This window comes from Microtus oregoni, unplaced genomic scaffold, assembly GCF_018167655.1.
Source record: "Microtus oregoni isolate MIOR12 unplaced genomic scaffold, Mior012 000017F_ref0000208, whole genome shotgun sequence".
NCBI lineage: Eukaryota > Metazoa > Chordata > Mammalia > Rodentia > Cricetidae > Microtus > Microtus oregoni.
Genome location: NW_024543076.1, coordinates 20,600,799 through 20,617,762, shown reverse-complemented (window position 1 = coordinate 20,617,762; position 16,964 = coordinate 20,600,799). Strand labels below are relative to the sequence as shown.

Below are 16,964 nucleotides of genomic sequence, written 5' to 3'. Positions count from 1 at the left end.
TATAGATTGCTTTTGGTAAGATTGCCATTTTTGCTATGTTAATCCTACATACCCAAGAGAATGGGAGATCTTTCCATTTTCTGGTGTCTTCTTCAATTTCTTTCTTCAAAGAATTAAAGTTCTTGTCATTACGGGTCTTCCACTAGTTTGGTTAGAGTTACTCCATGGTATTTTATGTTATTTGTGGCTACTGTGAAGGGTGATGTTTCTCTGATTTCTTTCTCGGCCCATTTATCGTCTGTGTAAAGGAGAGCTACTGAATTTTTCGAGTTAATCTTGTATTCTGCTACATTATGGAAGGTGTTAGAAGTTTTTGAGAAGTTTCTATGAGGTGCTGAGAAGTAGGTATATTCTATTTTGTTTGAATGGACTGTTTTATAGATGTCTGTTAAGTCCATTTGAGGCATAACATATGTTAATGCCCTTATTTCTCTGTTAATTTTCTGTCCTGAAGACCTGTCCAGTGGTGAGAGTGGGGTGTTGAAATTTCCCACTGTTAGTGTGTGGGGTTTAATGTGTAATTTAAGCTTTAGTTTTGTTTCTTTTACATATGAGGGTGCCCTTTTATTTGGGGCATAGGCATTTAGTGTTGAGATTTCCTCTTGATTGATTTTTCCTATGACTAATATGAAATGTCCTTCTTTATCTCTTTTGATTGATTTTAGTTTGAAGTCTATTTTGTTAGATATTAGGATAGCTACACCAGCTTTTTTCTTAGGTCCATTTGATTGGAAAATCTCTTCCCAACCCTTTACTGTGTTTTTAGGGTTGGGGTGTGTTTTTTGTATGCAGCAGAAGGATGGATTCTTCTTCAGATGGATTTGTATCCAATCTGTTAGCTTGTGTCTTTTATAGGTGAGTCGAGTCCATTTTTGTTAAGGGACATTAATGGCCCATGATTGTTCATTCCTGTTATTTTAGTTTTTGTTTTTGCTGATGTTATTGTGTGTTTTTCTCCTTTGGGATTTGCTGCTTTGTGATAATCTATTATCTGTGTTTTTGTTGATGTAGCCAACTTCCTTGGGTTGGAGTTTTCATTCTAGTACTTTGTGTGTGGCTGGATTTGGTTGCTAGGTATTTGATAAATCTGATTCTTTCATGGAATGTCTTGTTTTGTCCATCTATGGTGACTGAAATTTTTGCTGGGAATAGTAGTCTGGGCTGACACCCATGGTATCTTAATGTCTGCAGAACACTTGACTAGGACCAGGCTTTCATCATTGCCATTGAGAAGTCAGGTGTAATTCTGATAGGTCTGCCTTTATATGTTACTTGGGCTTTTTCCTTTGCAGCTCTTAATATTCTTTCTTTATTCTATATGTTTAGTGTTTTGATTATTATATGGCAAGGGGACTTTTTTTTATTGGTCCTGTCTATTTGGTGTTTTTTAAGCTTCTTGAATCTTCATAAGCATATCTTTCTTCAAGTTAGGAAAGTTTTCTTCTGTGATTTTGTTGAACATATTTTCTGTGCCTTCGAGCTAGCATTCTTCTTCTATATCTATTATTCTTAGGTTTGATCTTTCCATCATGTCCCATATTTTTTAGATATTTTATGTTAGGCTTTTGTGAGATTTAATATTTTCTTGGACAGATGAGTATATTTCCTCTTTTGTATCTTCAGCACTTGAGAATCTCTCTCCCATCTCTTGTATTCTGCTGTTATGTTTGCATTTGTGATTCCTGATCGTTTTCCCATATTTTCCATTTCCAGAATTTCCTCTGTTTGTGTTTTCTTTATTGTCTGTATTTTAGTTTTCAAGTCTTCAATAGTTTCTTTCATCTGTTTGATTGCTTTTTCTTCGTTTAAAGGATTTGTTGATTTCTTCCAATTTTTTGTTTGTCTTTTCCTCTACTTTGAGAGAATTTTTTATTTCCTCTTTAAGGGCCTCAAACATTTTTCTAAATTTATTTTTTAGGTCATTTTCTTCTGCTTCATCTATATTTGTGTGATCAAGTCTTGCTGTTGTAGAACTACTGGCTTTTCATGGTGTTGTGTTACTCTTTGTGGTGTAAAGTATGTTGCCTTCTTTTTCTCTGATTGGTGCAGTTGGGGCTGTGTCTGTGGTGATCATCAAAGGCTCAGATGGTTTCTTGTAGGGGTGCATTCAGGGCCACGGTTCCAGTCACCTGGTGCAATGTATGATTCCCAAGTAAGGTATTGGTGTAGACAGTTTGATGGTTCTTTAGAAATGACTGTCTGAAGGAAACATGAGGATTTTGCTAGGATGGAAGATAAGCATAAACCAGATCATTTTGAATTATTTTAGAGGACTTTCATTTAACAAAGGGAATTGTTATATTTGCTAGATAAGATAACTAGTTGTTTGGGGGATAAAGTTAACTTTTACTGAGATGCTTGAAGAATATTTCCCATAATATTCTAAATATATTTTAAGTATTCTATTTTTAGAATATTCTAGGGTATATTTTCTTGATTTTTATCCTTGAAGTAATGAGAAAGGTACAGTGCCATCAAACTTGGCCCAAGTGTAGGGCAGAGAAGGTAGGTGTCATTTCTATAGAAATAATGCAGGGGTGGGGATGGTTTAATAACACTCGCTCTCCACCTTTAATTCCTTTTTATGCAAAAAGATTTATTTTTCACATATGTGTGTCAGTTTTGCCTACATGTATGGAATTGTACCATGTGCATGCCTGGTGCCTGTAAAAGGTAAAAGAATGCATCAGAAACCCTGGAACTGGAGTTTTGGATGCTTGAAAGCTGCCCTGTGGGCACAGAGGCAAATTCAGTGTCTGTGCTACAGCAGCAGGTGCTCTTACCTGCTGAGCCGTCTCTACAACGTTCGTTTCTTAGGATTCTTTTTGTTTGTTTGTTTCCTTGTTTTGGTTTTTAACTAACTCTCTATATCCTTTAGCCATAACATTAGAAGATTTGGTAATAGAAATTATCTCCCCCTGTCTTCATGTAGTGATTAAAATTATCATACTATGTGTTAGAGTTTTGGTATTCTATGAGACTAGATTATTGGTATGTAGTATTAATCAGTTTCTATGTTGAAACACCTTCATTTTGGTCTCTCTGTCTCTCTCTGGTGGGTAGGTGGGTGGGTGGGCCAGAGGACAGCCCCTGAGGTCTTTCTTTTGTTGTCATCACCTTGTTTGTGAGATGCCCTGTATGGCTGGGTTAGACTGCCCAGCAGCTATGTTGGTGATCAACCCGGGAGGTCTGTCTGGCTCTCTCTCTCTCTCTCTGTATTGCTGAGATTACAAGTTCAAGCAGCCATGCCTGGTTTGTTATGGGAATTGAACTCAGGCCCTTATGATTACAAGGCAAGTTTTACTGACTGAGACATCTTCCCAGCCTTGACTTGATCTTTATAATGATCTGATGTAATTATAGAATTCTGTTTCTCATACATTCCTAGAGTCGTGTTACTTGGGCCAGAAACTATTGTCTTTGTTCATTCCCATTTCTCTTATCACATTACACCATGGTAATCACTACATCTAGTCTTTCTTCTAAAACCCTCTTGCCCCTTTCTTTCTTTTTTCTTTTTCTTTTTAGTACAGGTCTCATAGTGTCACCTTGCCTGGCCTGGAGCTCACAAAGATTCACTAGTTTATGCCTCCCAAGTACCTGGATTAAAAGCGTTCCACCAGTTTTGCCAGATTAGTTTTGACACTTCCCTGCTCCCAAACCTTCGCTGACTCCTTTCTCCTGCGCTCATCTTTCTGTTGGTAGTGTCCTTGTCTTATATATGCCCCACTGACCCTGGTTTAGTTATTGCTCTCAAGATGCTTTATTCTTCCCTATATTATAGCTTTGTCCATGCCGGTCTCTTCATTAAAATGTCATCCTCAGCACTCATACCCACTGTCCTGCATGCAAACTGTGACTAATACCACAGGGTAACACATGTGTTTTTGACCCAATTTTTAGGTTCAGAATAGTTTTGTCTTAGTTCAATCTGCATTTCCAGCAAGATTGTAGTAATCTGTTATTACATTTGAGATATTGCCTTGTTTACTATAAACTCCATGACAAATGGGGAGGTGAATTCAAATCATAAACCCAAATTAAGCCCCTTGGTTAGTATCCTAGCTGTATACTCAGATTTCTGGTTTACTTCATATGTAATTAAGGATGGCTTTTATTGTTTATGTATTAGATTCCGGCTGACTAGAAGGGTGACTAAGTTTTTGTTTTCAATATTCAATAATAAGTAGAGTTGGGCTCTTATGGTTCCCTCCATTCTGCACCTTTCTACTATGTGATCTGTTTGAGTTAGGGCTTCTCAGAATCCCTGACAATTCTGTGATGATTCTTTGTCAAAGTCACATATATTAAAATTGCCCCTTTATTGATACAACTAACTTCTCCACTAGATGATGAGGCTGTTTGTTCTTTTTCACGTAATTCTATATATGCTTATTTTTACATTGTTCCTGGTGTTCAGTATGTACCAAATTAATGTTTATTTGGGGCATTAGTAATTCTGCACTGCACAGAACAAAACAAAACACTGCCTAAGATGGTTGTAGCAAGGATGTTAAATTTGTGGGAGTCACTGTGTGTGGGGAACTAGAGTGATTGATTATGTAGTTTCTTGAATGAGTTTATAAGCCTTAGTTGTTTTTGTGTTCCTTTATGTTTACTTGTAGACTTCAAACATATGTGTGTGTCAGTTTTGGTTGAATAGTGTCTGGGGCTGGAAACGCACCGCAGTGGCAGGAAGCTCACTTACCAAATGTTCAAGGTTCTCAGTTGATCCCAAGCACCAGTAAAATGAAAACTATCATATGGGGATGTTAAGTATTTTTTGGCCAATTTTCATATCATCTAGATATTTTAAAGAAACTCAATACTTTGACACTTGTTCATTTTTTGAATGGTGAGCAGGACCAGTTCTAAGTTGTTGAGTGGGAAAATGAGTCAAAAAGGTTGTTATCCTTCCAATCTCTGTTGAATTTTGATGTTACAGTTTATCATGCCTGGAGAGAAGATAATCAATCTTAAATTAGTTCTTTAAATTTCCTAGCGAAGGAAAGATAAAGCTGGAATGGGAAGCTAATTCCTAGGATTGTCCTTTTATTTATTTAGAAACATAAGACCCCTCCTAAATTCTAAAAAAATAAATTGAGGGGAGATTTGTTTATACAAATTTGACATTAGAGGAAGTGTTGATTCCTGGTAAAACTGATAAGGGATATGAGACGTACATGGGAAATGGAGAAAACAAGTTAGCAGTTAGGTTTGGTTAAGTTCATTTTAAGACGAGATTGCTTAAGACTTTAAAATCTGTACTAGGTTTTAGAGCACATAGCACAGCAAAATGCTCCGCAAAGTTAACACAGTAAATATACATTATTTTAAAACTATACTTTATCTAGGGAATGAATTTTTCCAGTGTCTTTAATATGCATGGCATTTGATTCTGCTCAATTGAAACTTGAAATAGAAGAAAAGTAAAATAAAATTTGCTTGTTTTCAGGAAATCCTATCTTGAGTTCAAAGGGTCCTCACCCCCTCCTCGATTAGCATCTGTATTGGCCTTCACCCTCCAGCTCTTCAAGGAAATCAGCTTGGGTGTTTGTGACCTTGAGCTACTCCTTCCTGGCCTCTTAAAATGTCTGGTGTTGGTCAATGAACCCCAAGGTTAGTTGGCTCAGTCTTAATTGCCAGCATTTTTTATGTACGAGTTGAGCAACTGTTCTTTCACAGGATTAGACTCAGAGCTGTAAAAGGTACATGGTCATTCTCCATCCCTTGGTATGTATGAGTCATGGCTGGTGTGGGGGGTGGGGAGGTGTTCAAATACTGGCACACTTCAGTCTTTTTAGTTTAGGTTTTTTGGGAGAGGAGTTGTATCAACCTCTCCCCTCCTTGAGGAAAGTAATTTATGTATGGGGTACTTCCTTTGTCGGGCTAATTAACTTTAAAAGAAAAAAATGTTTGTGCTGATTTACTCTGATGTCACCTGATACTTGTCAAGTGTCAGGAGGTGGGAGGTCAGTGTAACCTCTTCTCCTTTGTTTTCTGCTAGAATACCCCGATGTGGGAGGCTCCTTGAGCAGCCCCTTTCCTTTTAGTCCCCTCAGTGTCGCCTTGAGTGACCACTGCAGTACGCTCTCTAGTCCCCTCTGTAACGTGCTTTAGTAAGTTTGTGCAGACCGCAGAACAGGAGTCACAGTGCTGGCTTGACTCTGGTAGGCCACTGGCCTCTTGGTCCTGGTTTTTGTGCAGAGGTGTGTGTTGAGTGTGTATTTGTGTATGTGTTATAATGTGGACTCTGAGGAACCTGAGGGCAGTGCCTAAAGTGATGGTGGAAAGTGCAAATGATCTTTGCATGTTCTGTTGTTCCTCAAAAATTTATGCCATTTTCGACTGCTCTCCGTCTGAGTCTGGGGAGTGATTTGTTCCATTTCCTTAGTGCCCTATGGCTTGGCAGGAGGACATGGCCTGTGGTGGCTCGAGAGAACCTGGATCTTAGAATAGAAGCATTGTGCTTGTTAACGCTCGCCATGGAGAAGTGCAGTGAGAGCCTTGCCCTTCATCAGTCAGGGTTTCCTCGCTCGCTGCAGCTGTTGTGCAGCCATGGTTGTCTTCCCTGTGCTTTCACCTGCGTGTTATTAGCAGCAGGTCTACAGCTCTAGATGGAAAATCCTGAAAGGCAGAGTTCATACGGTTCAAATTATATGCCATTCTGAGTAGCTTTATCCAGATTGAATTCCACAAACTCTCAGAAAACACGCCTCTGAGACAGAAGTAGATAAGCTTCCTTACCCACGGAACAACAGGTGATAGCTACAGGGTAGGGCTTCCTTTTGAGATAACAGAAGGAGTATGAAGCTGACTCTGGTTACACTTGCACATATCTGACAATACTAACAGTCCCTGCACTGTATGTGAGGCATCTGCTTCCACACACTGTGACAGTCAAGGTGGTGCTTTAAAGCAAATATGATTATTCAGTTTGAAGACACTTATATATTAGTGGGCCCAAAACAGGAGTTTTATACCATTAAGAACGTAAGTTTTTCACATAATTGCTCAGATCTGAGTTACTCAGCTTCACAGTACCTTAATAAATCAACTTTAAGTGCAAGAAGGTTGACTTGCCCCTATTTTGTAAGCTTCAAAGTAAATGATCCTTTTACACACACACACACACACACACACACACACACACACACACACACACACACCGTATAAGTTGGTGATGAGGCCTTGATCATGATGAGAATACCTGAAATACCTGAAGGCAGAAACTGTTCATCTGCAGCAGTGGAAACAGTGGAGGGAAGAGGCACCCACTCCTCTGTCGCACCTTGGGCTGGCCACCCAGCATTTAATATTTGAGCCTGTGGCACATTTAAGATCCAAATCACAGCAGCATTTTTGTGATATATATATATATATATATAGGCACAGTGTTTTAAGAATTTGGTTAAATAAATAATTAATACAAATATTTGGCTCATTTTAAACAAAGGAACATTATTGCTTGGTCTAGTTTGCTACTTAAAGATTTGTAAGGGGTGGAAGGCATGTGCCTGTGAATTTGAAAATAAAATCAATATGCCTGTCTATAAATTCATGTCTTACAAAAGGCTCTCTTGTCTGTATTTATCTGTAAGATTAGGATAGAAAGGGTTTTTGAGTATGGATACCTTTCTGAAGGGAAAACATGTCTTCATTTGTATTATTTCAGCTGTGAGACTCAAAATAGATTTTCAAACTTTTTAAGTATTCTTCCGAACAAAACAAACTTATAACTCTTTTATTTTGAAAATTTATAAAAAGCATGTACCTATTTGAAGAAAACAATGTATTTTTTTAAATCAAGAGTGTTAAGAATGAGGATCCAGATGGTCAGCTCAGACACACTGGGTAATGCTATCATTTTCTCCTAGTTAAAAAGCTGGCCACAGAGAACCTGCAATGCATGATAAAAACCTGCCAAGTGGGGTCAGAAGGAGAACCTGCCACCCAGCTGACTTCTCTGTTTAGGTAACTGGAAAGCATGCCAACTGGCAAGTAGAGGGTTGCCAGCCATTTGACAGCCAACATGCTTTTTAAACAACTAATTATCCCAAACATAATGTGTTACTACTTGTTTACAGTGTTTCAATTATAGTATTTGGGGCAGTGCTTTTGTTACATTGTGTTGTTTTATTGAAAAATAAAAGTGCCAAGGAGAAGGGTAAGTTAACTGACTTGAAATTACTTATGTCTTCAGTAAGAAAGAATCTTAAACGTGGTTAAGAAGAAAAAGTAAGATGCATAAGTCTGGAAAATATGTGTCCCTGCTCTTCAGGGTGCTGTAAAAATGCCTGTCCCTGGTCTTTTGACTTGCTTTAAACATTGAAGCTTCAGAAAGCTTAACTGGGAAACATGGACTCTGAAGGGGTAGAAGGTATGCTTAGCCACATTCCCTGAGCCCTTGTAGAGTCTCAGTCAGCCTCTCTCTCTCTCTCTCTCTCTCTCTCTCTCTCTCTCTCTCTCTCTCTCTCTCTCTCTCTGTCTGTCTCTTTTGTTCCCCGAGACAGGGTTTCTCTGTATAACAGTCCTGGCTGTCCTGGAACTCACTCTGTAGACCAGGCTGGCCTCACAGGCACGGAGATCCTCCTGTCTCTGCCTCCGAGTATTGGGATTAAAGGTGTGTGCCACCACCGCCTGGTGTAGAGTCTTTATTAGGGCAGTTTCTTTGTGCCATTTTTCTCAGGGTCTCTGTCAGTTTGGTTTTATGTCACACATCCCTACCTTGCCACCACACGACATGTGATTTGAGGTGTGTTTCTTCCCTCTCGTCACATGACTGCACTTGTCTACTGTTTCTGGTTCATTTCGATTGTCATCACCTTATGCTAGTGAGTTCATGAAAATTTCGAAACCTTGGGAAGAGGGAAAAGAATTTGTTATATATGATTTATTAGGGTACATGGCTTTTATTATATTGATTGAGGAGTGTAGAAATTTTAGTGGTCAAATATATGGTTTTTTTATTTATGAATAATGTCTATTCATAATATCTCTTGTTCATTTAAAACATGTATCTTATGAATATTTTCTGTCCCTATACTGTATTAACTAATACAGATGTTTGATGTGCTGAGAAATAATGAGGAAACTTGACTGTGCTAGCTGCCTTCCACACTCCTCCCATTCCAGTTTGAAGTGGAGAATATCATGGAAAGTCCCTAAAATTCATTTTTTTTCCCCTACCTGATTGTCCTTTCAATTATTTTTCTGCTAAGTGTCACCGAGCTGGTCCTGGTGATACTCACCTGTAGTCCCAGCATTCTAGGTGATGGAGGACGAGGACAATGAGTTCTAATTCAAACCAGACAACATGAAACTACCCTACCTCCAAAAGTTAAGAAACAAACAAGCCTTACCAGTAGTCTGCGTATAGATTTTTCCTCAGTCTTGATGAAATGATCCTTGTTATGTTCAGGTTAAAAGTGATTATGATGAATATAACTGGCCCAAGGAATTGCCTGAGGTTGACTTAATGGCCTGTTTTGCTTTCAGGCAGTTCATCCAGGACTATGGTGTGCAGTACAGTTACCAGGTGTACAGCATCCTGGAGATGGTGGCAGCACTGAGTGCGCACATTGTCATCCACTTGGTTCCTACCCTCACTCAGTCTCTGAAAGATTCAGAGCTGAAATGGGGCTGTGGCAGGAACATTGCACAAAGGTATGTTTGATAATTAGACTGTTTTGAGTACCATACAATTTGTGTTTTTTTATTAAAATGACTTATTTCCCATTTAGAAAAATAGGATATTTTGAGATGAAGAATGCTTCAGTGCTGTGACTGTTATCAGCTGTGTAATCCCTGCCTGAGCAGTAGCGTAGCTGGATGGGTCACACATCATTTCCAGTTCCTGCAGGTGTGGCTGCCTCAGAGCTGCACACCTCAGTGGTGCTTATCTTTTCAAAGCGGTGTCCTTAGGAAGAGATGGATTTGAAAGCTTCCAGTGGCTTGTTTTGTGAAATTCATATTGATTATAACATTAGCTAATTAGTAGACTCCATCTTTGCAGCAGAGGAGATGAAAACATACTCTTGCAACACCGTTGACATAGTTTCTGAGCTCTTTCATGAAAACCTTTCATGGAGTCTGTGAACTCCACCCAGGGGCAGCCTTTGCTAATGTGCTCCTCTGTGTGGCCACGATATTCACAAAAGGACTGGTTATAGAGACTCAGAATCCCATAGGTATTTAGACTAATGAAAGAACTTCATGGCAGAATATTTCTTAAAGCATTTCAACTGGTGAGCGCTATGTTAATGAACCGTAAAATTTCGTCACTGTGGACCCTGCCTCAGCTTTCACTCTCTTTTGGAGCCGGGGCCCAGGAGAAGCATGGCTTACCTGTATCTCCACCTACATAAACCCTCTCCTTTCTGTAAGGAAAATGTAAATCCAAGTACCACAAGTACTACAGAATATTAGAAACAGCATTTTATTTTCAAACTGCTGTTCAAGTAAGGAGAAGAAGATAAAGAAAATAGGGTATTGCTGGTGTTGTGACACTGATCTTTCTTCTGGTTGTAATGTTCCATGTTTTTGTTGGTGACCCATCTCCCTGTTGTTATCGTGCCATCCTTGTCCTTACGCAGTGTACCACGAGCACATTTTGTCATAGATGGACATTTTATTATTTCAGATGGTTAATAAGCTCTCACATCATTTTACCTTCATTTTGTACGTATAAGTCACTCTAAGGACTGAATGGATTCCAGCACCTGAGTTTACTCATTGCAAACATGAAGCATTTTTTAGAGTGCTGTGCCATGTTTGCTAGGTAGGTTAATAGACGTTTATAAATACTTGAGTGTTTTGTTTTTTTTTTAACAGGGAAGCATATAGCAAACTTTTATCTCACCTAGGACAGGTGGGACAGGATGAGAAACAGAGACTGGAAAGTGATAAAACATGATGCTGCTGCACCAACTTCCTGTCTGCGTCGTCTCTAAAGCTGCTATGTGGCCCTCAGCAGGGACTTAATTAATTGTATAATGTTGTATCACAAATAATTTTTTTTCTCCTGCATGTATAATGTATATAAATAAGGAATGAAGGCTTATTAGTAATTGTGTAATAGGATCCTGGAACATGAAGAGATTTTTAACTAAATTAAAGACTTTTCAAACGGAACAGCTTTTCTGTGAATGAGTATTATCCAGTTCATACCATAACCTGTTTAGCTGCTGGTTTGTTCTGTTAACCTTCTTATCTTTTTGTGTTCACGCTCCTTTTTCTTTCTGGCCTGTTCTGGTTTGCTGTTTGCAGGAAAGTGAGTATCAGGATATGGACTGTGGGGTTTCTTTGTTATAAACCAAAGTTAGCAAATAAACATTTGCAGCATGTGTAAGTGGCAAGTAAGGTGTGCTCGGCTCTCTGGAGTCACTGTTCTGACTGAGGACCATGCACACCATTTGTTAAAGTTTTAAAGTACACCAACAGTATTCATCTGTACATTCTGTAGATTGCTAGGGTTTTTTCTCTCTCCAGCTTCCAGAATTGTCATTAAAAGTCTTCTCAAGGGAGAGGAAATATAGAAGTTAGAGAAATAATTAATATTCTACAAGCATCTTAAAACTACTAGTAAAAAAGTCTGTTCTCTTGTTCTTCTTCCCTGTCTCGTCTGCCTGACTGCCTGCCTTCTCATGTCCCACTCCAACAGGGCTTCCTCTCCACCCAACAACATCTAAAGTATAGAAGTCTGAGAAGTCAGCTGTCTCGTCTCCTTCCTCTTATAACTTAGTAACTTAGGAAGGCTGCACACCTCACCTGCTGGGCCTTTTCTTCCTTGATTCCTTTGTTTAACTGTCTCATGGAGGCTGCACACCTCACCTGCTGGGCCTTGTCCTGACTCGTTTCTGTATTAAGCATCACTAAATACAAGGAGTTCCATCCAGTCCTACAGGTAGGACCTGCATTAGGTAAACCAGGTGCTCGCTCAACTAACCATTCTTCATGGACAAAAAAAAAGATTAGTAAATCTTTTTCTTTTTAATTTCACAGTGTTACAGAAATCCATGGATAATACCTGTAAAAGCTCTGAATTATTTGAGTTTATTGATAGGACTACTGTGTTATTATTTATAACAATGTATGGTGGTTTGAATAACAATGTCCCCTGGATGCTCATGAATCTGAACACTTGGTCCTCAGTTGGGAGGTTTAGGAAATGTCCCTAGTAGTGGCTTTGGGGTTTAAAGATTTGCCCCACTTCAGGAAGGGTTGGTTCTCTGTTCCTGTTCAGAGTTCTGGATGTGATCGCACATCTTCCTGCTCAGCTGCCATGCCTCCCTTGATGGAACTATAATCCAAAGTGAACTCCTTCTGAAGCTACCCTTTGTCATGTGTAGAACAGCAACAGAAATGGGGCCAATACAGTGTGCCTTGTGGGTCTTTTGTTTGTTTGAGTTCTAAATTATAAATGAGGGATTCCAGGATATTCCCTTCCCTGCAAAAAAGTTTGGTTTTTGTTGTTGTTTTATGAATGTTTTAACTTTGATTGTTTTCTTTTGAGGATTGATTATTATTATCATTATCATCATTATTAATATAGTGTTACCTTAAGAAAACACTTCATTCTTTTAACTCAGAAGAAGATACTGAAGATACTAAGGGTATAGCTCAGTTATAGAATACTTGGCCATCATGCAGCAGGTCCCTGAATTGGGTCCCCAATTTACTCATAAAAACAAAAAAGGAATGATTTTAAAAAAATTAAAAAGTTTTTTAAAATGCAGTCAGCCTTCTCGAGTGCTTTCGCAATTATCGTCTTTGAAATCCAAATGTGTGTGTTACTTTTAAATCATCAAATGTCCAATTGTTCTCTATCATCATTTCCACCAAGTGAATGCAAGGCTGTGAGTTTTCTTTCCACGTGTTAGTGACTAACTTGTCTAATGCCATGTTGCACTGTTGGCTTTAGCAGCTAAAGCACTTTGACTTCTTGTCAAAGTGAACCTGACCTTTATTTAACCTAAGCCATCTCTATAGCCCAAGAGTTGAGCTCTCTAAGGCAAGCAAAAAAAGCTCTTAAAGGGGGTTGAGAATATAGCTCAATGGTTTGTATAATAAGTTATATAAGGAACTGGGTTCAATCCCGTGTGTGTGTGTGTGTGTGCATATATATAAATATAACGTAATGTAATGTAGCATAACATAATATGGCATGTCAGAAAAAGAGATCTCCTTTTCCCAAGGTAATCTGCAAAGGTATTTTACAGATCAGGTGTCACCAGTGGCTTATGCTTGTAATTACAGATCTGGGGAAGCTTGTTCGGGAGGATTGTCCCTAGATCTCAACCAGTCTGAGCTAGAATGGGAACTGCATCAAAAAACAACAACAACAAAAGAAAAAAGAGAGAGAGAGAGAAAAAGCAAAGGGATATGTTTTAGAGCATGTGTCATAGAGTCAGAAGCTGTTAGTTACAAATTTCAAGCATAAGTACTAAAAGTAGTTAAAATTTTTCCTTGAAAATAGCAAGTGATGAGTCTACAGGTAAAGTGCTTATCCTGCAGACATGAGGAGCTGAGTAAGAGAGGAGCCTGGGAGCCTGAAGTGAAGGGGACAGGACAGGGCTGGGATCCAATCCCTGGAGCTAAGGAGCGAGCTGTAGGTTCAGTGAGAGTCTCAAAAATGAAGATGGAGAGCCTTGTTGAAGAAGGCACCCACCTGCCTCTGGTCTTCACAGATGCTATGTGAATCAATACCATGCTCATAAAATGCTTTTCATTTGAAAGTTTTGGGCTTGTTTGATCCAAGATATCTTCTGCTGAGAATGGGACTTTGTTTATACAGATTTGTGTCCCATCTAAGATGCTTATCTTCAGTGTCCCCTTCCCTGTATAAAGCCTCAGTGACTCTTCACTTGGCATTCTACTCATGCCTCCTTGTATGCCTGAGCTTTACTTGATGACTGCTTTCTTAAAGCCTGTGGTGGTTTAAGTGAGAATGGCCCCATAGGTGCCTTCCTGTCTTTGAACACTGGTTCCCCTTTTAGTGGAACTGTTTGGGAAGGATTAGGAAAGATGGACTTTTTGAAGGGGATATGTCACTGTGGGTGGGCTCTGATGTTTCAAAAGTGCATGCCAGGCCCATTCTTGTGCTGTCTCTGCTTGCTACCACATGCTATCATGATAGTCATGAATGAAAGCTTCAGAAACTGGAAGCAAACCCTAATTAAATGGTTTATTTCTAACGTTGCCTTTGCACAGTGTCTCCTCATAGGACTAGAATGATAACTGATCCCATTTTCCTTAAGGCTGCTTGTGTTCAAATGTGCTCTCTTTTTTCATGGTCTTTGGCCTCTCTCACATTTGAGTTCTATCTTTTCAGTGCCCTCTTTAAGAATGTGCCCTCTTTCTATAGACACTGTATTATCTTAATATTAGAAGTATTCTTACTTTAAAGTCAAAATAAGTTCATTTCAGTTTTCTGTAAAACTCAAATTTGACCATATCTTGACCCATTTTCTAGAATTTGATATATTTCATAGCATATATCCTGAACTCCACCCTGATAGGATATTCTGCCATATAATTTGAGATATTAAGCCAAGTTCCTACATATTCAAAAATCCCTCCAACCCTTGAAACCTCCATAGCTGTTCAGTTTTGGGGCTAATGTAAGCCCCCACTTTATCCTCTATTCAGTGCTGGTTATTTCAAACTCCACTCTAGGGAGACAGCCTAGTCTGACAAAATAAAGCTTCCTTAATTTGACTAAGAATTTGGGTAATGATCTTTATTCTCATTTGTTGGGACTGACACATTTTTGGGGTGTAAGCTATGCCCTTCATCTGTCTTGGCATCCCATAGGCTCATAACCCTGTCTCTTAATATGTGTGTAGTGCTAATTTTTTCCCAACGTCTTTAGTCCAGCGGTTTGAAATCCCAGGACAACATGGCAAGCTGCCCTTGTCACCTGTTCTCATTTTCTATCCAAGAGAACACTATTTTCCCAAGTTAGTGTAGCCATGGAATCTCAGAAACATCTTAGGTCCTTTTTTTCTCCTCATTTTTATAACCAGTAGACTCTTAAATGAACCCCTCCCCCTTTACAATTACTTGCGTTCAGTTATTTTTTTCCTCTCAGGCACCGAAAACTGTTTCCTTATCTCTGGTCTGTGTTTCTACAGTGTGTCCTACAAGCAGTTCTGAAACGACCATTCCTTCAGTACCATGTCCTTTCACTGCTGCTCTGCTGCAGGATCAGCTGACACATTAGACATCGGTCTGATCACTGTATGTCACCTAAGTGGACTGTTTCTTCTTCTTGTTTTAGCTTTTGATATTTCTTACATGAGAACAATACAATTTTATCATATCAACCCTTCCACTTTTCTCCAGTTTTCTTCCATTTTTCTCCTCCCATGGTCTCCTCACATGCATTCTCCTCTCATGTCTTCAGTTTTAGATAAATACATAACACTGACACATACTGACTGGCTGATGTTACTCATATTCACATGGGTGTATGACTAACCACTGGAGCAGGGGCAGCAAACCAATAACCGTGTCACCAAAAAAAATTGACTCTTCCTGAGTCGCCTTCAACTTTTGCCTGTAGCTCTTCAACCAGGGGTGTGGGCTTATAAGCCTTTCCACATGCATGCAAGAATGGGGACTGTCTCACTAATGTGCAGTTTGTGTACAGACAACTACAGTCTTCCGAAGTCATGGGTGCAACATCCCTTTCGTGTCCAAAAGATACTGAACCTCATGGTATTTTTTTGAACCTCTGGCTCTTAAATTCTGCCCCCTCCTAGCAATGTTGTCTGAACCTTGGGCGTGGGCTTGTGTTATAGGTGTCCCATATGGGGAGAGGCACTCTAGAGTCACTTAGTCTCTGTTTGTTGACCTGATGATATTCTCTGCAAAAAGATGTTTCTCTGGTGAAGGTTAAAAACCACATTCTATGGGTACTTAGAAGACATTTGGATACTATATCAGTTCGTTACAAGAGAAGGAGGAGGTTCTCTTCTAGGTCTGTGACCCCTTCCTTAAGCCAAGGGTTCTTTCTTGGCCAGACTTACAGTATAAGGCTTGAGTTCTCGTATTTAAATCTAATCACACAACTATTGGTTGCCTGCATAATTGCCACTGTTGACCACTTGGTCTGTACTGTCAGAAGGTCATGATTGTAGTTCTCAAGGTTCACAGTTGGGTAGTACCTGCCTAGTACCTTCTAATACTATGAAAGGTAGCCATTGGGGAGGAACTTCTCCGGGACAGTATCCACTTGATTTCTCCAAGTCCTGTGATCAAAGTCTTTCACCATAGGGTCTTACCCTCAAGTTCCAGGAGACAAGCAGAAGCAATAGTATTTTGGGGGATACCCCCAGGGATCTAACTCAACTCAGGTCATCAGACTGTAGTGTGTGTTTGTGTGTGTCTGTGTCTGTGTGGGTGTGTGAAAGAGGGGGGAAGAACAGAGGCAATGAATTTGAGGAGTGGGGGGCCATGGGAGAGGTTACAAAGAAGAGATGGAAGGAGAAATGCTATAAATACAGTGTTCATACAAGAAACTCTCAAGCATAAATAAATAAGAGGACAAAGCTGGCTAAGAAAGGGAAAGCAGGAGTACTTGCTGCTCTTCCAGAGGATGTACTTGTAGTTCCACACAGCCACCTTAGGAATTTCATAATCATTATACCTCTAGCTTCAGTAAATCTGATTCCCTCTTTTAGCCTCTGCACGTACCTACACAACACATGTAGGAAATGCAAATGCAAACACACACGTGTTAAAATAAGTGGTTGAGACATAGTTTTAAAAGTATACAACATATGGGCTGGGTGGTTGTAGCACACACCTTTAATCCTAGCACTCAGGAGGCAGAGTTAGCTGGATTTCTGTGAGTTCAAGGCCAGCCTGGTCTAAAGAGCGATTTCCAGTACAGGCTCCAAAGCTACACAGAGAAATCATGTCTCGAAAAAAGACAAAGAAAAAAGAAAGAAAAAATGATG

The 16,964-nt window shown here is 39.5% G+C and overlaps 1 protein-coding gene across 2 annotated transcripts in view; it reads left to right on the top strand.

Annotated features, from left to right (window-relative positions):
* Mms22l (MMS22 like, DNA repair protein) overlaps positions 1 to 11,538 on the top strand; it is a 109,798-nt gene extending 98,260 nt beyond the window's left edge. Inside the window, exons 21-24 of one of the 2 annotated variants that reach the window (XM_041667599.1) lie at positions 5,456 to 5,619; positions 7,878 to 7,974; positions 9,499 to 9,666; positions 10,834 to 11,538. In XM_041667599.1, coding sequence (XP_041523533.1) covers positions 5,456 to 5,619; positions 7,878 to 7,974; positions 9,499 to 9,666; positions 10,834 to 10,915 — 511 coding nt within the window. In that variant the 3' untranslated portion in view covers positions 10,916 to 11,538. The remainder of the gene's footprint in view (positions 1 to 5,455; positions 5,620 to 7,877; positions 7,975 to 9,498; positions 9,667 to 10,833) is intronic. The other variant, XM_041667598.1, reaches the window with a different exon arrangement.
* The last annotated feature ends 5,426 nt before the right edge of the window (positions 11,539 to 16,964 follow it).